Here is a 23,703-nt window from a genome sequence, read left to right as displayed (position 1 = left end):
GGCTAGGAACCCCATGCAGAGGGAAAGGATGCCAGGCAGGTGTCTCAGTGATTCTCAGAGGGAAGCCCAGTCTGCATCCAGTGCTGCAGTCTCAGTACCACACGTGCTGGTCGAGAACTTGGATTTCTCCTTGTCCCTTCCCCTCTGGCCCCAGGAGGTCTTGGAACCCATACAACTGCAGCAGACATTCACCAAACATGTATTACAGAGACTCGGGCATTTTCAAGGCTCTGTGATGGGCACCCAGGAGATTCATAATACAAAAATGAACATACAAGGTTCCCTGGCGTCGAGGAGCTTCTGCTCCCTTGATGCTTGTTCTTTTACCAGCAAACATTTGCTGAAACCTCTCAGGTGTCAGGCCGTATGCTGGGTGCTGTGGGTGAAGACTGGGGTCAGGCATGTTAACAGACTATTAAGGGGTTTCTGGTCCCAGGCTGGGAAAGTCAGGGGAATGTCACAGAGGGGGCAATGCTGAGCTCAGAAATGAGAGAACAAGTATTTTACCATGAACCACAATATGTCACCTGCTCTAACCACTATTTGCTCCAGGACAGGATACAAAAGTAAGATGTAGATCTGTTCATTATGAAGCCACAGTGCAGTGTGGGAGGTGGTCTGGATGAGCAGTCAACCCCAAGGGGACATGGGGAAGACTCACAGAGGGCTTCCTGGAGGAGGTGATGTTTGAGTAAAGTCCAAAGGGTAAATAGGAATAGGACAGAGCACGGGGGGTGGGGGAGGGTGGAGAGGGGGACAGGAAAAGAGCCTGGAGTCATGAGTCCAGATTGATAAGGTGGGGAACAAGAAGCTATTGGCATCTGGATGGGCAGGCAGCAGAGCAGGCAAGGAGCATGCAAGCACAGCCCAGAACAGGGTGAACTGGCCAGAGATCAGGAGCTTCACAAGGGCCTAGAGTCAAGGAAGGCTTTTAGGTGACATCTGATCATGAAGAAACACTGTGACAGCCTGGAAGGAAGACCATAGGAAGCACAGGAGATTCATAGAGCGGAGCAAAGGCCTAGAGGCTGATGCTGGAATGAAAGAGACGCTTCCAGAGACAGAAATAGGAGCAGCGGGGGCAGCCAGGCTAATGGGAAGGCTGGGGCCATCTCTAATTCAGCCCCAGGGCCCTAGTGACCCTGCCACTCATTGTAAGGTGCCATCCGAGGAACAAGGGCAGGCAAAGCCCCACAGCTCCCAGGAAAGCTCCCTTACTGCCACACACTGTCAGCCTCCTGCAGCTGCTCCCTGCTTTGCGTTTTTATTTCATTTTGACAATTTATCACATGCTCCTCTGTTTTGTTCTTTTGGTACGGGGCTGTGGATCCTGCCATTCCACCCCTACCAAAGCAACCTCTGGGCAGACTTGCCTCAGGAGATGGTGCTCTGACCCAGGGGCAGCACAATCGTGGAAAATTGCTTTATTTTTCCAAGTCTCATCCTTCCATCTGTAAAATGGCTATAACTCCCACCTGACAGTCTTGTCAGGAGGATTTAAGGAAATCACCTCTTTAAAATGCACAAGTTCTGGGACACAATCAGTATTTCATCTCTACTAGTTTCCTTCTCCTTTTCTCCCTGGCAAGAAACTTTCTCATTTACTCTCGTTCTGCACAGTGGTTAAGAATCCTGACTCTGGGGTCAGACTACCTGGTTTCCAAGCCCAACTCTGCCACTTACTAGCTGTGTGACCTCAGGCAAATAACTTGCCCTCTCGGTCCCTATTTTCCCTTTTGTGAAATGAAGATTATAATAATAGTAACTGCTCTGTAAAGATTGTTGTGAGGAATAAATTAATACCCGTTGGGGGCTCAGAGCAGCCCCTACTGGGGCAGCCATAGTCTAGATGCTAGCTATTACTAGACTTTGCACCCCAAGTTTCTTGAAACATGCCTGGTACCTGGCAGATGCTCAGTAAAGATTTTTTGAATGAATAAATGAAGAGATAAGGCAACCCCATGATGCAAGGGAACATCAAGATAGGAAATCACTGAACACCAATCTGTGAGGAGCTAAGCCACCCAGCAGATTAAGTACCTCTCCCGAATAAACCCGGATAATCCCCACACCAAGAGTTAATCCACACTCCTCAGGTCACTCTGGGTGACTACCCCATATCCCCTCTTCCCACCTGACACTCTCCCCCATCTCTCGACTTAATCAAAGGTGGGAAAGGACAGCAGGCGTATGGGTGGGAGAGGGGAGCAGCCCTAGGACACTACAATAAGACCAGGGCAGGAGAGGGCAGGGCTGGGCACTGGCTGCCCCAGGGATTAAAGGATGAAGTGGAGCCAGCAGACAGCCTGGGTCGCAGAAGAGATTCGAGGATGGGGCAGGCTGAAGACCAATGACCACAAGTAGCAGGGAGGGCCTTTGGAGGCAGAGCCAGGGTTCTTGATCAGCCCTCCAGCCATCCAGCGGCCAGGCCCCTGCAGGGGCAAGGCTCTGCTCAGCCTCCAAGCCCCGCCCTCCTTGACCTGGAAGCTGAGGGCAAACCAGACTCTGGCAGCTGCTGCCCCCCTCTGGCCACTCCATAGAGGTGCAATGCTCCCACCGTCAACCTGAGGGTTTGCAGACCTAGGCACCCCTGGAGGTGCCCAGAGGCCCGGCAGGCCCTTGGAGGAAATCGGCCTATCCAGGCCTCATCTGGCATAGCTCAAGCTAATCCCCTGTGAGATTATCGTGCTACCTGAGGTCCCTCCCCACCTTCACTCCCACTGGTTTCTACTTCCCGTGAAGGTCTGCTTCCATCTCCTCCTGACTGCTTTGTTAGACTGTCCCCTTCCAGGGCTATCCCCCAACTCTCCTATCTCTGAGGTCCCCAGGAGCTTTCTGTAACAGTATTTTCCACATCACAACTATCTGTCAATGGCCATCTGGCCCTACTGTAGTCTCAGGCCTTTCAGCACTGGTCCTAGGCCGACTGGCCTGTGGCGGGCTGTTTAATAACATGTGCTGTGAGGACAAGGACTACAAACCAGAAGAGATGGAGCACTTTTATGAGTTTATTTATCAAAACTTCCACAAACCCAGCCTCATTCATTAACACAAACCGTACAATGAGCAACCCCCCGCAACCCCACACACACACAGGCCTTCGAAAAGGCTGTCAAGTACTTTAAAGGACAGGAAGGAAGGAACAGAGCTGGGTGACCTTTGTGTTTCATTTTCCAGGGGTCTGGGGAGGGCTCTGGTCCCACATCTGGGAAGGTAGAAGGGCAAGGAAGGCAATAAATAGAACCGTAAGCCCAGCCTGCTTTGGTACATTGTGGGTGCTGCCCTGCACGTGGCCAGGAACCACCAGCAAGAGCCAGGAGGGCCAGGAGGGCTGCTGGTATGGCCAGAGGTCCCTCAGAAGGGCCCCAGCACCCCAAAGGGCAAGAGGTAAGACCCAGCCTGGCTCCGCAGACCCTAGCTGTCCATGTCTGAGGGTGCGGTCTTTTTCCTCGTCCGAACCTTCAGGGAGCGCGAGGTGCCCTGTTGGGGGAGAGGAGGCAGGCACATTGTGAACAGTCGGGGCTGCGGCAGCGGTAAGGACAGCCCCCTTCCCTCGTGCCTGCCTCACCACCGACCTCCCGGGCCAGAGGCTTCCTCTTGATCACACGCAGACTCTGGCTGCGGCCCAGCGGCTTCTCTCGGGGCCGGGCTGGTGGCTGGGGGACCACTTCTGTGTCGGACCAACACTCATTATCAGTGTCACTGTCTCGCAGGCCCCCTGCCCGGTACCCTGTGTGGAGGAGAAGGAGCCAGGAGGCAAAGCTAGGCATTGACAGTCTGAGGGCTGGGGGCAGACTGAGCCAGGCCTTCCTCCGCCCCAGGGGAGGAAACCATTCCTCTCTCTGGGGAACACAGTTTCAGGTCCCTCTGCCCACTCACCGATAGGTGGCCTGTGGCGGGGTACCTGGTCCTCCAGGTAGAGGGGATCCTGGTAGGTGGGGGCGGGGCCGTCAGGGATGGTGCGCAGGTCCTGCATGGAGAAGCTCCGCAGCCTCCCGGCCAGTGCACCCTGACTCTGCAAGGGAGCAGGAGCCGCTGCACCAACTGATGGAGGGGGCAGGGCTTCGGGCAGAAGGGGCCTCAGGCAGGGGAGCTGCCCAGGGAAATCAAGGCTGACCTGTGAGCAATCCCTGGGGCACAGGCCCAAAGGCAACATGGCAACCCTTCTAGTCCTGTGCCGGGGCACCAACAGCAAGGTTGGGCCCAGAGACAAGGAGCAGTGGCTCACAGTCAATGTTAGAGCGAGAAAGTCTGAATTTCAGCTCCATGCTCCCGCCAACACCGCAACCTGTCACCTCTCACCCCGGCTCCCTGGCATGGACAGCTGCTATCCCTTGGCTCCGTGACTGAGAGCTGGACCCGCCCAAAGGGCCCTGGGGGTGGGCGTAGGGCTGTTGGAAGGCTGGGGCCCAGGGCACCTTGGTAGCAGCCTGCACAGCAGCAGAGGCGGCAATGTTGAGGCCCCGCTTCCCAAAGCTGAGCACCGTCTCGTAGCTGCGCTCCTTGGCTTGCACAATATAGGTGTCGATTTCCTGCAGATGATATGTTGGGGAGGAAACCTCAGGCGGACCACCCAGGTCACTCCTGTACGGACCCAGAGAAATCACTGGGAGTCATGCCTCCTGGTCCACCCCATCCACAGAGCAAAGGGCTCCCCACCCACTCACCCATTCCTCCACCTCAATGATCCACCACACTCCAGGCTCCCCACACCATCCCCAAACCAGCTTCCAGCTGATGTTTTACACGCTCCAAAGATCATTCACCTGTGCACCCATTTGATTAGTCCAGAAGAGGAAGAAGGCAAGGCTCTGTCAAGGTCCCACAGTTCAACAGCAGTAGGACTGAGATTAGAGCCCAGATGTCGCCCAGTGTCTCAGGCCCCAAATCCAGGGCTCCTCCCCTCGCACCCACCCCTACGCTGCCCACCCTGCCTCCCCCTGGGGTACCTTCTCATGGCGAGACAAGGATGGGTGGACAAACTTTCGGTAAAGCATGCTGGCCCCCCTGGTGTAGGGCGAAAGCAGCCACAGCACAAACGCCATCTTGATCTCGTAGTAGAAAGGGAACCTGGGAGAGCAGAGGGGCAAGGTCCACCAGGGAGCCAGGCCAGGGAGAGCCAGCCCCTCCCCGCAGCCCACAGAACCCCGGTGCCCGTACCAGGAAATAAAGATGTCCGTGAAGGTCTCCACCGCCATGAAGAGTGCAAAGACGATCCAGTACATCATCCATCGGACCTGGATAGGGTGAGGCGGGGGTAGAGGTCAGGAGCCAGAAGCTGAACCGGCAATACCAACTCCCCTGTCCTGGGCTGACCCAGTCCAGAGATTCCAGAAAGCCCTTCCCACTGCATTCCCCTGGCATTTGGCTGGCCTTACAGAATTGCCTCTGAGAAACTGCCACTCATTCCTGTACCCACCCTCAATCAGCTTCACCACAAGATCTTACAAAGAACCCCAACAGCCCACCCTCCATTCACGCCCATGCTGCTTCAGGATATCCCACCAGATTATACCCCTGAAAAAGAGGGAGCCCAGCTTGGACCCCACACACCTCGCCAAATCCTACCACACCCCCCACCTGGGCTGAGCCCTCCTGCCCACCCCCACACTCACATATTCACGAATGTTCTTGGTCTTCACAGCCTTGTAGGAAGCATAAGCTGGGTACAGCATCCCAAACACCAGCCTGAAGAGCAGCTCCCAAAACAGAGGAGAAGTGTGAGGGGCACCATTCCCCACCCCCTGCCAGGTGGCCGCCTCCCAGGTTCAAGGCGGCAGTACCTGCCCAGTTCTTCCCGCTTGGCTTGCACAACCTGTGCCTGAGTCAGTGCCCTGGAGGCCACCTCCCTACCCTGCTGTTTACAAACACCCCAAGCCTGCTCAGGCCTGCAAAAGTGGCCCATGGGTGCATGATGCAGGGAGAGCACAGGTGGGTGGGAAGCAGGCTCCGGAGCTGTGAGAATACCAGGCTGGACGTGCCGTCAGGCGCAGGGCCATCAGATCCGGCAGGGCCAGGTTGCAGACAGAGCTATTTCAGCCAGGTGCTGGAGTACCGAAAGGTGACAAGTAGGACTGAGTGGGGAGGCTGAGGCCAGGATGGTGAGTCACGTGAATGACTACTCAGTTGGGAAGCGCCCACAACGTGCCACATCTTGTGTCTGCCAAGGGGCTGCTGGCCGGCCTGTGGTCCTCTCTCTCCCACGCACCTGCCTGCAATGTGTGTCTGACTGCAAGGGGTTTCGCCTGGGCGTCAGCCAAGTTGGCTGGAGGGTGGGGGTACCAGCGCGCCCCACCCCCCCACCCCCGCATGCCTTGTGCAGGTTCACAAATCCGTTAACCCCTGCAGTGAATGTTGGAAGGAGGGAAAATGTGTAAGGGAGCTCAGAAAGCCCCCTTTCCACCTGACAGTCCCAGTTTCCACCCCAGGGGCGGGTTGAAACCCAGGGACAGAGGGAGTATTAGAACGGCCATACTCACACCACCAGGCGACAGATCATCCACGACACCATTCTGCAGCCTTGGGAAGGAAGGGAGATCCCTCCAGGAAGACGACCAGAGAGAGGGACGCTTACGCCACGGTGGAGGTGCAGGAACCACAGGGGCACTAGGGTTGCCCCTTTGTGGAGGCGGAGCCTGCCGCTCACTAACTCCTCGGTGCGGAGAGCCTAAAGAAAGGGGAGACGAGCGGGCCGGGGCAGGCACGACCGACTCGGGAGCCGGTACCCGCCAGCGCGCTCCTTTGCCCCGCCGCGCCGCTCTGACAGTTACAGCCCTGACCCGCACTTCCTGCTCCGGAGAACGAAGCGTTCGGCCCTTGCCAGGGGCGCCGCGAGTCCCGGGCCAAGGGTGGCTGGTCGCAGCCTGCGCTCGTGCAGGTCCCGGGAACTCAGTGCGCCGGGCCACCGGCACCGGCTTCGGGGCGGAGTTTGCAACTCACTTGAAAGTTGCACGGAACTGGGCGCTGCCCAACCCCAGGTCTCCGGCGCGGGGCGCAGGCGCAGAGAGGCTCCGAAGGGGGCGGGGCGAGGTCAGCGAGGCGAGAGGCCTGCCTCTTAAAGTGGCGATGCTCAGCCGTCTCGCGGCTGGGGCCCATAGGTTGGAGTAGCCCTCGAAATGGGAAATTTGGAGGTGGGAAGCGGAAACAAAAAGGTGGAGCCGGGGGAGGAAGAAACGAAGGAAATTCGGAGTCTTGACTTTTCGGGGCTCTTTACTGGCTCCCCTCTTTTACCTCGTTTTCCCGCCCTCTGTAAGATGGGAATGGGCGTGAGATGGGTGGAGGTCCCGGGTTAGAGGCTCAGTCGAGAACTAAAGGAGGTTTGGCTGAGCGCCGGCAAATCTCGCTCTTACAAGCACTAGGTCAGGAGATGGATAAGCGCTTCAAAGATGCTGCGGTGACCTAGACGGAAAGCGGAGAGGACTCGGAGGAGAGGGAATCTGAGGGACTCATCACCCCATCCCAACTCACCCTGAAGGGTGGGCTGCAGGAGTTGACTTCTCCCACGTCCCTGGGCAGGCAGATTTGAGAGATTCTGGGTGAAGTCCTCAATCCATCTTCCCCCAAAGTTTGAAATGCCACCTATTTTCGTGAGTCAAGAGCACAGATATCCCTGAGAGCTTTAGTATCAAGAATCGCCACTTTGTAGTGCATTTTTGAGCACAAGGCTTGAACTTTACAAGACCCCTTTTTACCATTTAGGAAGTGGGCTCAGTGGTGGAAAGTAACTTGCTCAAGGGCACCTGATGGTGTTTGACGGTGGACTATAAACAAATGTTTGGCTCAGCCTTCTTTTGAGGGCAGCTCTAAGAAGAGACAGGTAATGGGAAAGCTCCTCTAGGAGGAAGGTATGTATCTGGAAGAAGGTGGGAGGCTAGAAGAGAAGACTTGCAACATTGTAACACATATTTTAGTATATATGCCACTCGACTGAGTGATTGATATATATACGAAAGTGGTAGTCACTCAGTCGTGTCCACCTCTTTGTGACCCCATGGACTGTAGCCACCAGGCTCCTCTGTCCATGGAATTCTCCAGGCAAGAATACTGGAGTGGGTAGCCATTCCCTTCTCCAGGGGATCTTCCTGATCGAGGGATTGAACCTGGGTCTCCCTCATTGCCAGCAGATTCTTTACCATCTGAGCCACCAGGGAAGCCATATATCTATTTCTATAAAAATTTTTGAAAAATCAAAAGAAGGCAATCTTTGCTGCTTCTACAGTTTTGCAGGTGGAGCTGCATTCTTTGTACCTCTTCTGCTAGGTGCCCCATTCCTCCTTCTGGACATGGGGAGCACATCACCCTCCCCCGACCCAGCACAGCCTCTTCACTGCCTCACGGAGCTAAAGTGAGGATGACAGCTGAGCAGCCCAGAGCTGTGGGGGCAATTACTACTTTTTATTACAGCCATAGTTAACCCTCGCCATCTTTCAGAAGGACGGAGTAGCTAATGATGGAGGCCAGGGAAAGGAGGCTTCTTGGGAGTAAATAAACACTCAGTGATTATACAGTCATAATTATGATCATCAGGTTTATTGGTACTGCTGAGTGGGAGAGCTTGCAGTGAAACTGGCCCACAGGAGAAACTCCCCCAAGGCCCTGATGCCTCCTTCTCTCCGCCCCCACCTGCTCATGCTTTTTGGAGCTCCCACCTAGACTGGAGGAACAAGAACCATCCAGGGCTAAGGCACGGGCAAGAAGGTCCTGACCACCATGCAACATTGTAACAAAGGTGAAAAATACCCTTGTCTTCTTGGGGTAGAAGGATGTGATTGATCCTCTGGACAGCTCAGGAGGAGCCGGGTGGGGAAGTGCAGAAAGGGGAAAAGACATCGATTCTTCTGGAAGTAAGGCTGCCTGGGCTGACTGTGTGCATGTGAACCTCTAGCAGCCTTCGGTACTTGCTGCAGATCGGCCTCTCCTCCCCTACCCTCAATGCCTTCCAGAGTCACCTGACCTCAGCATCACAGGGTTCACTTTACCCCCATTCACTGGAGAGGAGCTCCCCTGTGTCCACTCTAAGCCAACCCAACTGGGACTATCTCTCAAAGGGAGACTCTTGGTCCCAGTGACTGTGCTTGGAAAATGTAAGAGACAATATGCCAGAGGTCTGTGGCTCAAAGCAGAGCTCAGCAGGGAGGGGCGTGAGGCTGACAGCTGAGGGGGGTTACCCTCTTGGGCTTTGGCAGAGTGAGTGGACTCTACCTCTCACGCCCTTTGGTCCTGAGCTGTTGACACAGTCACCCGGTTACATTGGGTTGCTAAGCAGCTCTCTGGACATACAGATGACCTGCCCCTGGCAGGTGACCATGCAGGCATACGGTGGATTCCAGCCCTGCCTTGTGCAAAAAGCTGGGCATTCAGGAGGGGGAGTGTCTCTCTTCCCCGGGAGGTGCCCTGGTGGGGGGTGGGGAGCGACAGTCAGAGTGATGTTTATCTTTCTACTGGGTGACAAAATGCCAACATGTCTAGAAGACTAAACCCACTGTCCCTGGCAACCTCTCCCCTGGCAGAGGATGAGACCCCATTTGAAAAAGTAGGACAGGCATTCCCAGGACAGTATGGCTGGGGGACCCAGGAGGTCCTCGTGCTAAGCCAAGAGCACGTGAATGTGGTTTCAGAAGGTGGAAACCCAGACATATCACCTATCGGTTCCCTGTTGTGAGAACTGGGCATCTGAGGCTAAAGGTAAGATGTAGGGTACGGGGGCTCTGTGAAGATACTGAAGGACAGGGAAGCTTGGCGTGCTGCAGTCCATGGGGTCGCAGAGTCGGACGTGACCTAGTGACTAAACAACAACAACAGGGGCTCTGAGACCCAAGACGGGTAGGAATCCTAATCCATAGAAAGCGGGTCTCCTCAAAGATCAGCCTTCTCCCTGCCATTAAACAGTCTTCTGTGAGACACTTGGCTATCTCATAGAGTCCTACAACCAAAAAGTCTTAGCTTTGTGCCAGACACATGATTCTAAGGGTCATACATATATTATTGTTGTTCAGTAGCTCAGTTGTGTCCAACTCTTTGCGACCCCATAGACTGCAGCATGCCAGGCTTCTCTGTCCTTCACCATCTCCCAGAGTTTGCTCAAACTCATGTCTATTGAGTCACTGATGCAATCTAACCATCTCATCCTCTGCCGCCCCCTTCTCCTTTTGCCTTTGATCTTTCTCAGCATCAGGGTCTTTTCCAATGAGTTGGCTCTTCACATCAGATGGCCAAAGTATTGGAGCCTCAGCTTCAGCATCAGTCCTTTCAATGAATATTCAGGGTTGATTTCCTTTAGAATTGACTGGTTTGATCTCTTTGCTGCCCAAGGGACTCTCAAGAGTCTTCTCCAGCACCACAATTCAAAAGCATCAATTCTTTGTTGCTTAACTTTCTTTATGGTCCAACTCTCACATCGGTACAAGACTACTGGAAAAACCATCGTTTTGACTACATGGACCTTTGTCAGCAAAGTGATGGCTCTGCTTTTTAGTATGCTGTCAGGTTTGTCATAGCTTTCCTTCCAAGGAACAAGCATCTTTTAACTTCATGGCTGGAGTCACCATCCACAGTGATTTTGGAGCCCAAGAAAATAAAATCTGTCACTGTTTCCATACATACATCAACATATTATAAATCTAATGCATTCAAATTTCACACTAATCCTGTCAGGTAGGTAGCATGGTTAGCCACATTTTTCAGATGAGGAAACTGAGATTCAGATAGGTGAAGGAACATGCTTGAGACCTCCCAGCTAGTAAGTGGCACAATCAGGATCGGGCAAAGTAGGTTTTATTATCTACTTTACAGAAAGAGACGCTCAGCTGGGGGAAATCAGTCCACTTGCTTGAAATCTCACACCAGGTCTGAGGGTGGCAACCATGATGCATGTTTGTCCAGCAGAGGGGGATGGAGAGGCGACGAACCACTGAGCTTGTCCTTAGCCCTATTGGTTGGACTTGACCTGACCGAGGGACAGACTCTGATCTCAATGGGCCCCAAGACTGTGATCTCCAGGAAGGAACACTTGGCCATGAGTCAGCCCCAGGTCATGGAGACTAGTCACACTGGCCCAGCAGCTGAGTGTCATCAGCGTGAACTCCTGACCCCAGCACCAGCTGACCATGGGATGCTTACTCCTTCCTTAGAGGGAGGGGAGCAGGGAGGAAGGGGGTCTGACATCTGATGCTGGTCCCCTCTAAGCATCAGGGACAGAAAACACAGCTTTGTTCTTAAGGAAATAGGAGCTGCAGATCATCGCTACTGGATACCTGAGAGCCATCAGTGGGGTGGGATTTTTATTTGAAACAAGTGAATCAGATCATTGCCCCCAAGTGCCTCTTGGGGTGGGATCTTGCTACCTGGGGGCCCTCACACCATTTGGGCATAGGGAAGAGCCTCCCCACCACTCTGCGCCTCCCCAACCAATTCTGCATCTCAGAGCCTTCTATTCCCAGTGTACAGCAGAGGGCAGCAGAAGCTTGGCTGTCAGGGGCCGCTTCCTCAGGACCCTCCCTCCCTCCCTCTCTCCCGGCTTGAGACTCAGCTTGCACTGAAAGGCAGTGCTCTTGGGGTGTGTCTCTGTGGTTCAGAGGGGTACCAGGGCCCCCAGGGTGCTCTCCACTCCTGGCACCTGCCCAGATACCTAAGGTGCTTGGCCAGCCCATGGACACACCCAAAGAAGCCCACACAGCACAGGGTCCACGTCCCAAAGGTAGGGCTGAACCCAGAGGGCAGTCAGAGGCAGGGGCAGCTACAGGAAAGAAAAGCAGAAGGCCTTTACCTGGGTGGTCTCCTGTGAGTGAACCAGATTCAGGGTGAGAGAAGGAACCTCCAGTGAGAACAGAGACAGCGCTGGGAAGAAGTCAGGGTCGGCTGTTGTTGTTATTGCTTCAGGCAGAGGGGCTTTGCCCCCCCAGGAAGTCCGGCTGGTACCCAGAGGCTGGTACCACCATTCCCGTCTTATCAGCCATGGGGTGGGCACACCAGGGGGTGAGTGGAGGAGGACCGGTACTATGTGCCCCTCCAGGAAGAGAGGCAAGGTCACGGAGGAGACCCCCTTCAGGCAGCACTGAAGCTGTACATGTGCACACGGAGACGGGCGTGTAGACAGATGTGTGTGCATGTCACTGAAGGAGTGTGTCCATGTCCACATGTGCCCGCAGAGGGCACGTGGCGTGGGAGAGTGTGCCCGGCAGCATGAAGGATGTGGCCACGGGCTGCAATGCGGAGCGTGAGCAGGTAAACAGACACCCGGAGCACCAACAGGAAAGACTAGAGGGTCAGAAGGTGAAGCCGAAGAGCAGGAGGGAGCAGTTCAGCCTCCCTCCCTCCCTCCCAGGACCCCTCCCCAGGCCAGAGCATGAGCAAGGGCGGCCGCGGGCGGGGTCAACAGGCGTCCAGACGTGGGAGGGCACTGGGCGCTGGGTTGCCAGGTGTGCATACAAGTCTTCATGCTGATTCCCGTGAAGATTAAGGGGCATCCCTGGGCTATAGTTCATGGTGCGGCCCATGCTCACTGGGGTGTGTACACGTGAGAGCACGTGTGTGGATGGGCTATGTGTGTCTTCCCACAAGCGCATATGCGGCTCACCTGGAGGCTCCCACCCAGCCTCCGGCGTTGCCTGAGGAACCCCGAGGCCCCCGCAGCTCCCTAGGCACTGAGGTCCACCACCACATGTCGGTACACCAGAGTCTGTCCCTTGAAGCTGGGCGCCAGGAGCAGCTGGGCATCCCCAGCCGGCATGTAGCAGAAAGCCCGGGGGGCCTGCACTGCCAGCTCTTGGAACCGCAAAAACTTCTGCCGCCCTTCATCCCACTGGTAGATCTGTGTGAAGGAGAAGTCGCTGCCTAGTGCCAAGTAGCGGCGGCCGCCCACCAGGAAGGGTTGCAGGGCCAGCGAGCCCCGGGAGGGCAGGGCCTGCACCTCAGAGAAGCGGGTGCCCTCCCAGCGCAGGATCTTGGAGTCACCGATGTAACGGCTGAGGCACAGGTAGCTGTCGCGGCCCGCACGGAAGTGTTTCACTGCCTGGGCATCAGGCACCTGAGTCACCTCACCCTGAGCCACAAACTGCTTCTGGGTGCGACTCCACTGATAGATGACGGGAGCCTGCGAACTGCTGGACACGATCAGACGCGGCTTTCCCTCGCCATCCACGAATTCCAGGTCGGTGTCACGGTGCCAGGGGTGCAGGGCCTGGTGGGAGTAGAAGCCATTCTGGTGCCAGCGGTAGAGGCTGGTGGCACCCGCCTTGGAGCTGTCAGCCACAGCAAAGTACCAGTCACCATCGATGCGGAAGGCCTCGAGGTCATTGGGCTTGCGCACACGCTGAGGGTCAATATCCTGCAGCTTGGTGAAGCGCGTGGTGTTGGGGTCCCAGTGGTAAATGTAAGAACCCCCAAACAGCTGGGCCACCACCACGTACAGCTGGCTGTCCACCACCATCGGCTTGCAGTGCACTGCAGAGGGGGCTGCAGGGCGGAGGGGAGCAGTATTAGGGGGCCCCCACACCACACCCTCAGAAAAGAGGGTCGGGCCCCTCCAAATAAGGCTCTCTGCTACAGCATTCTCTTCCTGCTGCATATCCATCATGTGCTCAATGCGTTCTAATTGTCTCACAGCTAACAATCCATCTCACCGTCACCCTCCCTTTGCCTTTGACCCCAGAGTTCCAATATAAGCTTACACTGAGCACAAAATAGATGTTGCTAGATATTGACCAACTGAATAACCATCATGTCAGTATATTGTGTACAAAGGCTCAGTGGTAAAGAATCACCTGTCAGTGCAGGAGATACAGGTTCTATCTTTAATCCAGGAAGATCCCACAGGCTTCGGAGCAACTAACCCAGTGCACCACAGCTATTAAGCCTGTGCTCTAGAGCCTGGGAGCTGAGACTACTGAGCCTGCCTGTGCTGAGCCCGTCCGTGCCACACCTGCTGAGGTCTGCATGCTCTAGAGCCTGTGCTCCACAGTAAGAGAAGCCACTGCAATGAGAAGCCCATGCAGCAATGAAGACCCAGCACAGCCAAGATTAAAATAAATAAATAAGTAAATATATATATATGATTCAGCTTAGGCATCCCCTCTACCAGGAAACCTTCCCTGATTGCCCAAGGTAGGCCTCTCCTTTGGCCCCCAGAGGATTGTGGTCATATCTTCCTCCTAGCACCTATGTATTATGTGGATGTTATCTGTGTATGTATCAACCCCCCCCCCACCCCTGCCTCGCCAAAGACTAGAAAAGTTCTTCTTATGGACAGAGACCATGTCTCATCTATCCTTCTACCTGTAGGAACTCAAGGAAGAGGAACAACAGAGCCCACCCCACCCTCAGGGCCACAACAGCCAGGCCAGGCCTAGATACCTGGGATTCTATCATAGTCTCGAAGCTGCCTTTCAACGTAGTCCCACTTGAGGATGGTGCAAGCACTGGCTCCTGGCTGGGCCAGAGCCAAATAAAGATCGCTGGAGTAGAGGAAGGGCTCGGCTGACACTGCTGGGAAGGACAGCGTCTGGTACAACACGAAATCTGCAGGGATGAGGGGTTAGGGTTAGGTTAGGGAGAAGGGTTAGGGCTACTCGACTGGCAAGGCAGGGCACCGGGAGCATCCCAGGGGAGACCCAGCCTGATGCCCAAGGGGGGGCATCTCCTACCTGTGGTGATGCAGTCGAACTCACGCAGCGGTAGATCCTGCACCTTGTGCTCTTGGAAGCGGGGTGGGCTGGCGCAGTAGATGGGTGCCACTGTGGTGTTGGTGTGTGCCAGCCACTCCACCAGCCACTTCACCTTGCAGTCACAATTGAGCGAGTTGCCCCGCAGGTCCCTGGATCATGAGGGCGATGGAAGAGGCACAGAGAGGGGCAGGCTCTCAGCTGCTCTGCCCACCCAGGCCCTCTAGGTTTTCAGTAGATGTTGGCAAGGCTGCTGCTGGTTGCTTATGTGGCATCTTTGTGCCAGTTAGAGAGAGGTCCCCCATGGGGTGGGCTCAGCCCTGCAGACATGTGCTTGACCAGGAGAGTACAGGCTGAGTTTCAGCCCCTGCTTGTCTCCTTGGCCAGGTGCCTCTTCCTGTGTATGACTTCCATATCCATCTGTTTCATCCCCGTTCCTCCAAACCTTCCTCAGTCTGGGGCTTTTGTTTTCTTGTAGAAAAACTGATCAATGACTGTGGCTATGCCACTAGACTTTAACACAGATTCAAATCAAACATATGTTTTAAAAGCATATATTCAAAAAGTACACTGTAGGAAGAAGGCTCAAGAGGGAGAAGACATATGTATACTGATTGGTTTCCCAGGGGGCACTAGTGGTAAAGAACCCATCTGAGATGAGGGTTTGATCCCTGAGTGGGGAAGATACACTGGAGGAGGGCATGGCAACCCACTCCAGCATTCTTGCCCAGAGAATCCTATGGACAGAGGAGCCTGGCGGGCTACAATTCATAGGGTGGCAAAGAGTCAGACACGACTGAAGCAACTTGGCATGCACAGAGCTGATTCACGTTGTTGTACAGCAGAAACCAACACATTTTAAAGAAATTATCCTCCATTTAAAAATAGATTAAAAAATAAAATACTTCCCAAATTGGAAAAAATATACACATAATGTCTTGCATGCATTTTAAGAGGGTCCACAAATGCCTTGAAGAACCTCAACTTGAAAGGCTACCAATCTCTGTATAAATCAACCTAGCCTTCTTCCCCGCCCAAACCTAAACCCTCCCAGCCTGTCAAGACCTTAGAATCTTCCAATTCTGGCTCCCACACTGCTCCCTCCAGAGCCACGCCCTTCTGTGCCATTGTCAACAAAAGGTAGAACCCAGGCCTTACAATTCACTCAGGATGTCCAGGGGCCGAAAGATGTCTCTAGGCAGTGTCTGCAGGTTATTGTTGGCCAGTGAGCTGAAAGAGAGACCTCTGGGTCACCTACCTGAAGGTCATGCCCAAGGCCAAAGGCCACAGGAGACAGGGGCTTTGGGCCGGTGTATGAGAGTGATGTACTCACAGGTGTGTCAAAGACTTGAGTCCTCGGAAGGTAAACTTGGATAATGCCCAGATGTCATTGTTCTCAATGAAGCTGGAGAAAACAAGAACTTATTTCAGCTGCCATTCAGCATCCCAGACCACTTCCCCCGACCCCAGCTGCTTCCCTATGGCCCTCCTAGATTCCAGCCCATGGCCCTAAGGCAGGCTTTCATTCTGAATCGGGACATGAAGCCTGTGGTGACAGGGATCCAGGCAGGATGGTTTACGCAGAGGGATGGGTGAAACGACCTTCTGCTCGGGCCCTGCAGTCAGAGGATTCAAGGGCTCTCTTCCCACCTCCCCTCCAGCCCTCCTCTCTCCATCTCTGTTCTCAGCCCTTCTCCTAATTCCCCTTTCCTTCCCACGCACAGGTACTGCAGGTGTGACAGTCCTGTGAAGGCATTGTCTCCAATCAGTGTAAACTTGTTGGAATTGAGTAACCTGCAGAGACAAAGGTGGATTAGTGTTTCCAAGGGCACGCCTGCTATGCCAGCTCCCAGCCAGTTGCTTCACCCCCAAGCCATGCCTCCCACCCTGGGGACCCTAGCAGACAGTCCCGGAGCAGCCAGGGTGGCAAGCCCAGGCGGGAATCTGCTCTGGTCCCAGAAGCTCCCAGAGCCCCCATTTGCTCCTAGGGCATGTCTCTCCTGTCAAGTTGGGTCCTTCCCCACCGCTCTGCCTCCCACCCTCACCCAGCTCACTCCAGTTCCTCTCAGACCGATGGCAACTTTGAGGATAATCACGTTTATCTTTTCTTGTGACTGGGGCTTCACGCATAAATATCTCCCTTTAGAATTCCAGACCCTCCTGTCTTCCCTCCCTTTCAGCTCCAAGCTCTCTTTTCAAACCCTGATCCTTGGGGTCACTTGTCTCTAAGGTGACCTCTCTCACCTGCACTGTCCACCCTCTGGCTCCAGCCCAAACTACCTCACCCAATTCTTTGGGGTCTCCAGAGGACACAAGTCCATTCCTAACCGGGCGCCAAATATCCCCGTCCTTTGCTTTTGCGTGCAACCTGGACCTTCCTTCCCCAAATTGCTGCTGTCTGCGCCCCTCTGGACTCTGCACTGCTTCACTGTTTGCGGCTCTCTCACTGGAGCGAGAGTAAGGGACACCTGCACCTTGACCTCCACAGACAACTTAGGACCACTCTCCTCTCCCCTCCCCCTAGTCTGAGATCCTTCCCTTCCCCTGCCCAACCCTGCCCTTCAGCAAAGCCCTGTCCATACAGGAACTGCAGCAGTGGCAGGTGGGAAAACGCTCCATCCTGGATCTCCGAGAAGGCAGCATTCACCAGCGTCCTGCAAGGTACATCTGAGTGTCAGTAACCAAGGGGAGAATACAGGACTGTGCTGGGATGGCATGAGGTGGACAGGGCAATGTCTTCTGTATACACTCGCCTTGGAAACTCCCCATGTCACCTGGCTCCATCCTCCTCTCCCTCAACCTGAGGCTATTTTCCCCTTCTCACAAGCTCATTATCATCCTTCACTACTGACTCCCTGAGCACCAAGGACCTCGGCCCAAAGAAGGTTCCATTACCCATACCTGCTTCATCATCCAAACACCCACAGTGTGCTGGGTGCTGTTGAGGGATGGAGCACTGGGATGGGGCGGTAGATTAGCATCTTTCCCTCAGGGACCAACCACACAGCCTATCTAGTCCCTGAGGCTGCTTGCTGCAAGTGATAGGCTGGCTGGCCCCGTGCAGAGTGCTGGCGAGACCAGTGGCAGGCGTCCACCAGTGCCAGGGCACGGTAGGGGTGTATCTCCCTTCCACCCTTCCCCCTGCTGCCACCTTCCCCCTCCAAGAGGCCTTCTGTCCTTGGTATGACATCACAGGCAGGGGCCCCCATGCTCATGTAAACAACCCCCTCCCTCCAAGTCCAGCGCCCGCACACAGTAGGTCTCATTAATGCTCATGGTGGTGATGATTCTTTCTTGGCCATAAACACTCTTTTTTCCAGCCATGGCTGCTTTCCCCAGCACGACTGCAGAACTCTCAGCCAGGCTGCTGCCTTTAATCTCCAGTTCCTGAGGACCCCTGGAGCCCTCCTGGTCCTTACACTCTGTAGAGAGGGAGCAGGGGTTCTCCCCAGAGCAGGGTTTTTGCCTTCTTCTTTCCAGCTCCCCCACCCAACCACACCCCAGTCCAGAGCACTCACAGAGAGATGACCTCGGAGGGCAGGTTCCTGGGCACTGCCTTAGAGTCCACGCAGAAGGCAGTGTCCCTAGTGCAGGAGCAACTCGGGGGACAGGGGGGCGTCTTGGGGGGTCTCTTGGCGCCGACTTGCAGCATTAGGCAAAGGCCCAGGGTAGACAGCGCCAGCAGCGGGAGCCCTGAGACCCGCCTGGCCTGCAGCCCCGCCATGCTGCCTGCGAGCTTGCGGCCCCCGCCCCACCGCTCCCGGCCACCCCGTGCGGGCGCTCCCGGGCAGCCGCTGTGACAGCTAGGGCCCCGCTGGCTGTCCTCTGCAGAGCTACTCGTCCGGTCCTCGGGCGCCGGCCGCCGTCCCCGCCCCTGCTCGCTCTCGCGAGCCGAGCACTCGGAGAGATGCAGAGATGCGCGGAGCCGGGGGCCCAGCCAAGGGCTGACAGGTTGGGAGGACGCGGACTGCGGCGGGCGGCGGGGGCGCGCAGGGCGGAACGGGGGAGTCCCTGGTGTGGGGAGGGGAGTAGCCACAGAAAGGAGTGGTTGCGCCCCGGTCAGCCGCTGCGCGCCCTACCGGCGGTCTCAGGGACCATCGGCTTACCGGCCTGGCACCCAAAGCGGCTGGGCGTGTGTGTGTGTGTGTGTGTGTGTGTGTGTGTGTGTATGCGCGCGCGCGCGTGCAAGATCTCCTTGTGAACCTTCACGCGTGCACACTTGTCTCTGCACCGACATGTATTTCCCCGGGGCAGGCATTTCTACGCTTTGGATCTATGTGCCTCTGTGCTTCTATTTTGGCCCCCAGCGGCCTGTAAGCAGAGTTCGTGGGCATGCCATGTGTCATAAGTGACATGTGGGTATCTGTTCACATCTCCAAAGGCTAGTCAACAGAATGTGCCTTTGTGTCTGTGCGAACCTAAACGGGAAATATCACTGGAGCTGGAATGGGAACTTGTGGAAATCCAGAACATTCCTCATGAGGCACAGTCTGTGGTCGTGGGTCCTGGGAACAGCCTTGGGCATTTCCAGTCCAACCCTTGGTTTAACAAAGGAGGAAACTAAAGCCCCAATGCAGAGGAAAGCAGCCAACCTTGTTATCACATCTACTAGCGTGCTGTGTACTCTGTGTACTTAATCGCCTCAACCTTTTGAGGTCTTTGTTATTAATCACCTTTTGCAGATAAGGAAAGTGAGACCTGTAGTACCCAAAAAGAAAGTGACAGCAGGGATTTAAAATGCACTCTGCCTGACTCCTTGGGCTCCCTGGTAGCTCAGCTGGTAAAGAATCCACCTGCAATGCAGGAGACTCTGGTTTGATTCCTGGGCTGGGAAAATCTCCTGGAGAAGAGATAGACTACCCACTCCAGTTTTCTTGTCTGGAGAATCCCAAGGACAGAGGAGCCTGGCAAGCTACAGTCCATGGGGTCACAAAGAGTCGGACACAATGAGTGACGGAGCACACACTACCTGGCTCCAGAGTCAACAATTGTTCCACACAAGGGGTTTTCAAAGTCTGGTCCAGGGAGCCCGGGGTCTGAGGACCTTCCAGGGAGTCTTTGAGGTCAAAACAATTTTCCTAATCATGTTAAGGCATTATTTGCCCCTTTCATTTTCACACTCTTACAGAAGTGCCCTGGAATTTTCCAGAGGTCACAAGACATATCTTCTATGAAATTAAAGAAATTTGCAAAAATGTAAAACAATGACTCCCTGCTCCATAATTTTTTGTTTTGTAAAGTAGTTTCATTACATAATTTATCTTATGTGTGCTACAAAACATTGGTATTCAGTCGCTAAGTGGTGTCTGACTCTTTGCAACCCCATGAAGTGCAGCACGCCAGATTTCCCTGTTCTTCACTACCTACTTGAGTTTGCTCAAACTCATTTGTTAAGGGTTCCTGAAACCAAGAAGTTTGAGAACTGCTGCTCTCTACTAAGTTATTTCCCAAGGGTGTGTGGGCGGGGCGGGGGGTGGTGGGGGTGGGGGGCGGTGGGGGTGGGGGGGGGGGGGGGGGGGGGGGGGGGGAGGATTGTCCCAAGAGCTCACAGATACAGTCAGGTGGAAGGGCTCCCAGTTCAGTGCTCTTTCCATCAGTCCAGAAAGCCAAGATCACTGGGTAGAAGATGCTTCCCCAGCTGTCCCTGGCCTCTGCCAGACAGGGATTCTCTGGTGTGAGTGTAAGTCCATGTTCTCCCAACCAGGGATGCCCCTGCCCTTGGATGCTCACTTGCTACTGCCCATCCAGCTGCCCGTGCTGCCCTCCCCATGCCAGTTTGTGGGAAGACAAGCAGTGGGGGTGGGGAGGGTGGCGTGGGCAGCTGGACAACCATCGCCACCCGTCCCTGGCACGGCTGTGCCCAGCACACAAAGGGCAGAGTGAATCTTGTCCCTCCCCTGCAGCTGAGGGGCCAGAAGGAGGAAAAGAGAAAGCATACACAGGAGTGGCTACCATGGGCTTCTCCATCACCCATGGTTCTTGGAGAGCTTTAACTCAGATACAGACAGAATGGGGGAGTCTGGGTCCTATTCTTAGCCAGTGGGAAGAGGTGCCCTGGGGATGAAGTCCATGATGATAATCATGACGACTGAACTTGCACATCGTGATGTCATTGGATCCTTACAACAACTTGGAGAGAGGAGCAAGATAGGCTGCATTAGTCCCCTTTCACAGATGAACACGTAGGTGCATGCGAAGTTACTTCAGTCGTGTCCGACTCTTTGTGACCCCATGGACTGTAGCCTGCCAGGCTTCTCTGTCCGTGGGATTCTCCAGGCAAGAATACTGAAGTGGATTACCATGCCCTCCTCCAGAGGATCTTCATGACCCAGGAATCCGACCTGCATCTCTTATGTCTCTGGCATTGGCAGGTGGGTTGTTTACCACCTGGGAAGCCCACAGATGAATACACTAAAGGCAAGAAAGGCAGATGACTTATTCATGGTCCCAGAGCTGAGCTGATCAGTGAAGCACTGCGTCTTCTACATACTGAGGGAATAAACTACTGACCCCTCATTAGGAGCCTTGTCTTGTTTGGTGACAGTCTCATTATCACTGAGTAGAGTTACAGGTTGGCTGCATGCATGTGCCTGGCCCTGTGTGAAGCCTCAGGAAGGCATGGTCTCAGGGCTGGTCCCAAGGGCTGGCAGCCTGGTTGGGAAGAAGGGCAACACAAAACACCCACAGAGCTGAAGGGGACAGCAGTGCCTGCTAAGTGGCAGGTGAACGTGCAGGAGGGAAGGGGCGCTGTGGGCTAGGGTGGGAGCACAGAGGGGGTGCCACTGGCTCTTGCCTGGTCTTTAAGGGTGGGTGGTATTCAGAGAGGTGAAGAGGCATTGAAGGTACGCTTTCCAGCAAGGAGAAATGGCCTAAATAAAGGCCAAAAAGTGAAAAGCCCAGAGCAGAGGGCTGGGATAGTGTGTGTGTGTGTGGGGGGGGTGGTGAGAGCCCTGCATGCTTAACTGAAGGTCCCTTGCCCCTTTCTGGGAGGAAGAAAAGAGTCCCAAGGCCTTCCATGTCAGTGCCAGCATGTGCATTTCCCTTATGAAATTTGAGAGCACCCTTCCTTCCCCAACTTCCAAAAAGGCAAAAATGAATTAATAAAGAAAGGGATAAAAACAAAGTTGTAAGAACCACAGCCTAAGGGCAGCCGGCAGGGGAGACTTTCCCCAGCAGACAGAGATGCTGGCAAGCTCCAGGCACAGCGCCTGCTCAGAACAAGCCCCACAGCTGGATCTTGCCCCACCCACCCCCAGGATGCCCACAGGGACCCCCGAGATGCTTGCCATTCTCCTTGGTTCTCGCGCTGGCCCACTGCCCATCTGGCTCAGGTCCAGTATGTGTGAGTCAGCCAATCAATCCCAGTGTTGCCAGGACAACTGGGGCGGGAGTGGGGGCCCTGGGGCCAGCAGGGGTGGGCATGGCAGGCGGGCTGTCTCCTGCATCTGGCACCTGCAGCAGCTGAGGCTGCATACAGTCCCCAGAAGGATGCTTCTCCTCCCTCCTTCTTCCTGGACTTCCATCCCTCTCTCTCCCTCCTCCTAGGACACTTGCTGCTAGAGGCTTAGGCAAATATTTAAAGCGGCAGTTGGGGGTGAGGAGGGTGGTGGGAACAAACACTTCTGTCTCTCTCTGCTTTCCGGAGCTTCTCTTCTGGGACTCTCAGCTCAGATGCCATGCCATTGTGCAACCTGGAGGCTAAAGGCTCTCCAGCTGGAGAGGGGGTCCTTGTGGAGACAAGGGAACCTGCCAGGGCTGGAGAGTTGGGGGCCAGCTCGTGACTGAAGGGCAGGGCCAAGGTGGGAAGGGGTGCCCAGCAAGGGACAGAAATTGGGGTGAAGTGTTGGAGTTCAAGTACAAGGAGAATGGGGTGAGGCCAAGAGAGGAGTGAGGTGTGGGGCTCTGACTTACACTCGAGTTAAAGTTCAGAGGTGAAGGCAATGTAGAGACCACTTGGCCCAGCAAGTGGAGGGACCTGGAGAGAAAGGAGGCAGTCATTAATTGATGAGGTTTAGCACTACAAAGCCACAGAGATGACTTTTGGGAAAGAGACAGGAAAGGGGTAGAGAGGAGAAGAAGAAGATCCAGAAGCGGTTCAGATCTGGGTAAGAGCATCCTCAGAGGATAGAAAAAGGAGAGTGTTGAGAGGGTAGGGTGCAAGGCAGCACTAAGCAAGTGGGCTGATTCAAGGACAAAGAGATGGGGACCCCCATCAGACACCACCACCAGCCCTGTGCAAGGCTGTCTGGGCATAACTGTCAGGTGAGGAACTGCTATCAAAAGCCTCCAGCTTGGGACTTCCCTGGTGGTCCACTGGCTAAGACTCCACACTCCCAGTACAGGGGGCCCAGGTCCAATCCTTGATCAAGGAGATAGAGCCTGCTGCCACAATAATGATAAAAGGTCGCAAGTGCCCAGTGCAGCCAAAAAAAAACAAAAAACAAAAAAAACCCTCCAGCTTGATCTCTGAAAATGGTTTGCTCCTTCTTTGATGCAGAAAACCCACAGAAACATGTAAACCCAGAAGTTCAAACATTCGTGTTCACTTTAGGAATATTCATGAAATGGCACAGGCTATCAAGGGTATGTATATCCCTAAGGCCACCAAGTGTTTGAAGGATGTCACTTTACAGAAGCAATGTGTGCTGTGCCCTTGTTCCAATTGTGGAGCTGGTTGATGTGCCCAAGCCAAACAGAGGGGCTAAACATAGATTTGGTGACCCAAAAAGAATGCTTGAGTTTTGCTGCACGTGCTTAAAAATGCAGACAGTAATGCTGAACTGAAGGGTTTCGACGTGGATTCTCTGGTCAACAAGCCCCCAAGATGCTGCACAGGACTTCGCAGAGCTCACAGTCGGATTAACCCCTGCAGGACTCCCCCCGGCACACAGAGATGATCCTGACTGGGAAAAGAGCCAGTTATTCCTAAACGTGCACAGAAACTTGCGCGGAAGAGAAAGCTGTCCCAGAAGAAACTGAAGAAGCAAAAATGTATGGTCTGGAAAATAAATTCAGCATAAAATAATTTCAGGGACTTCCCTGGTGG

At 54.7% G+C, this 23,703-nt stretch overlaps 2 protein-coding genes across 5 annotated transcripts; both read right to left on the bottom strand.

Moving 5' to 3' along the window:
- Positions 1-2,990: 2,990 nt before the first annotated feature.
- REEP4 (receptor accessory protein 4) lies at positions 2,991-6,932 on the bottom strand. Of its 2 annotated transcripts, XM_004004199.6 has the most exons (8): positions 6,480-6,932; positions 5,616-5,688; positions 5,161-5,237; positions 4,950-5,070; positions 4,419-4,532; positions 3,880-4,015; positions 3,576-3,730; positions 2,991-3,480 (listed from the first exon to the last, which is right to left on the bottom strand). In XM_004004199.6, exons 1-8 carry the CDS (start codon positions 6,509-6,511, stop codon positions 3,415-3,417), a joined length of 774 nt encoding a protein of 257 aa, XP_004004248.1. In that variant the 5' UTR covers positions 6,512-6,932; the 3' UTR covers positions 2,991-3,414. The 2 variants fall into 2 exon arrangements, with proteins under 2 accessions (XP_004004248.1, XP_014948601.3); XM_015093115.4 differs by lacking the exon at positions 3,576-3,730.
- Positions 6,933-7,043: 111 nt separating this feature from the next.
- Positions 7,044-18,606, bottom strand: LGI3 (leucine rich repeat LGI family member 3). Of its 3 annotated transcripts, none has more exons than XR_006058608.2 (9): positions 18,176-18,606; positions 17,240-17,311; positions 16,380-16,451; positions 15,991-16,062; positions 15,816-15,887; positions 14,640-14,809; positions 14,350-14,514; positions 11,765-13,452; positions 7,044-7,398 (listed from the first exon to the last, which is right to left on the bottom strand). XR_006058608.2 is itself a non-coding variant. In XM_015093114.4 (8 exons), the coding sequence occupies exons 1-8, from the start codon at positions 18,379-18,381 to the stop codon at positions 12,635-12,637; spliced, it is 1,647 nt and encodes a 548-aa protein (XP_014948600.2). In that variant the 5' UTR covers positions 18,382-18,606; the 3' UTR covers positions 10,758-12,634. The 3 variants fall into 3 exon arrangements, 1 of the variants encoding a protein (XP_014948600.2); XR_006058607.2 differs by lacking the exon at positions 7,044-7,398 and adding an exon at positions 7,405-7,578; XM_015093114.4 differs by lacking the exon at positions 7,044-7,398 and having other exon boundaries at positions 10,758-13,452.
- Between the last annotated feature and the right edge of the window lie 5,097 nt (positions 18,607-23,703).

Source organism: Ovis aries, chromosome 2, assembly GCF_016772045.2.
Source record: "Ovis aries strain OAR_USU_Benz2616 breed Rambouillet chromosome 2, ARS-UI_Ramb_v3.0, whole genome shotgun sequence".
Taxonomy (NCBI): Eukaryota; Metazoa; Chordata; class Mammalia; order Artiodactyla; family Bovidae; genus Ovis; species Ovis aries.
Note: the sequence above shows the minus strand (reverse complement) of the source record. Positions and strands in the feature narration are given on the sequence as shown.

Coding starts and splice junctions, on each gene's coding strand:
- REEP4 (XM_015093115.4), bottom strand. CDS start 6,511: ATGGTGTCGTGGATGATCTGTCGCCTGGTGGT. Junction 5,689..6,479: donor ATGATCTGTCGCCTGGTGGT/GTGAGTATGGCC, acceptor GCTGCTCTTCAG/GCTGGTGTTTGGGATGCTGT. Junction 5,238..5,615: donor CCAAGAACATTCGTGAATAT/GTGAGTGTGGGG, acceptor CACCCTATCCAG/GTCCGATGGATGATGTACTG.
- LGI3 (XM_015093114.4), bottom strand. CDS start 18,381: ATGGCGGGGCTGCAGGCCAGGCGGGTCTCAGGGCTCCCGCTGCTGGCG. Junction 14,810..15,815: donor CTGGACATCCTGAGTGAATT/GTAAGGCCTGGG, acceptor CTCATGATCCAG/GGACCTGCGGGGCAACTCGC. Junction 14,515..14,639: donor GTTCGACTGCATCACCACAG/GTAGGAGATGCC, acceptor TCATCCCTGCAG/ATTTCGTGTTGTACCAGACG.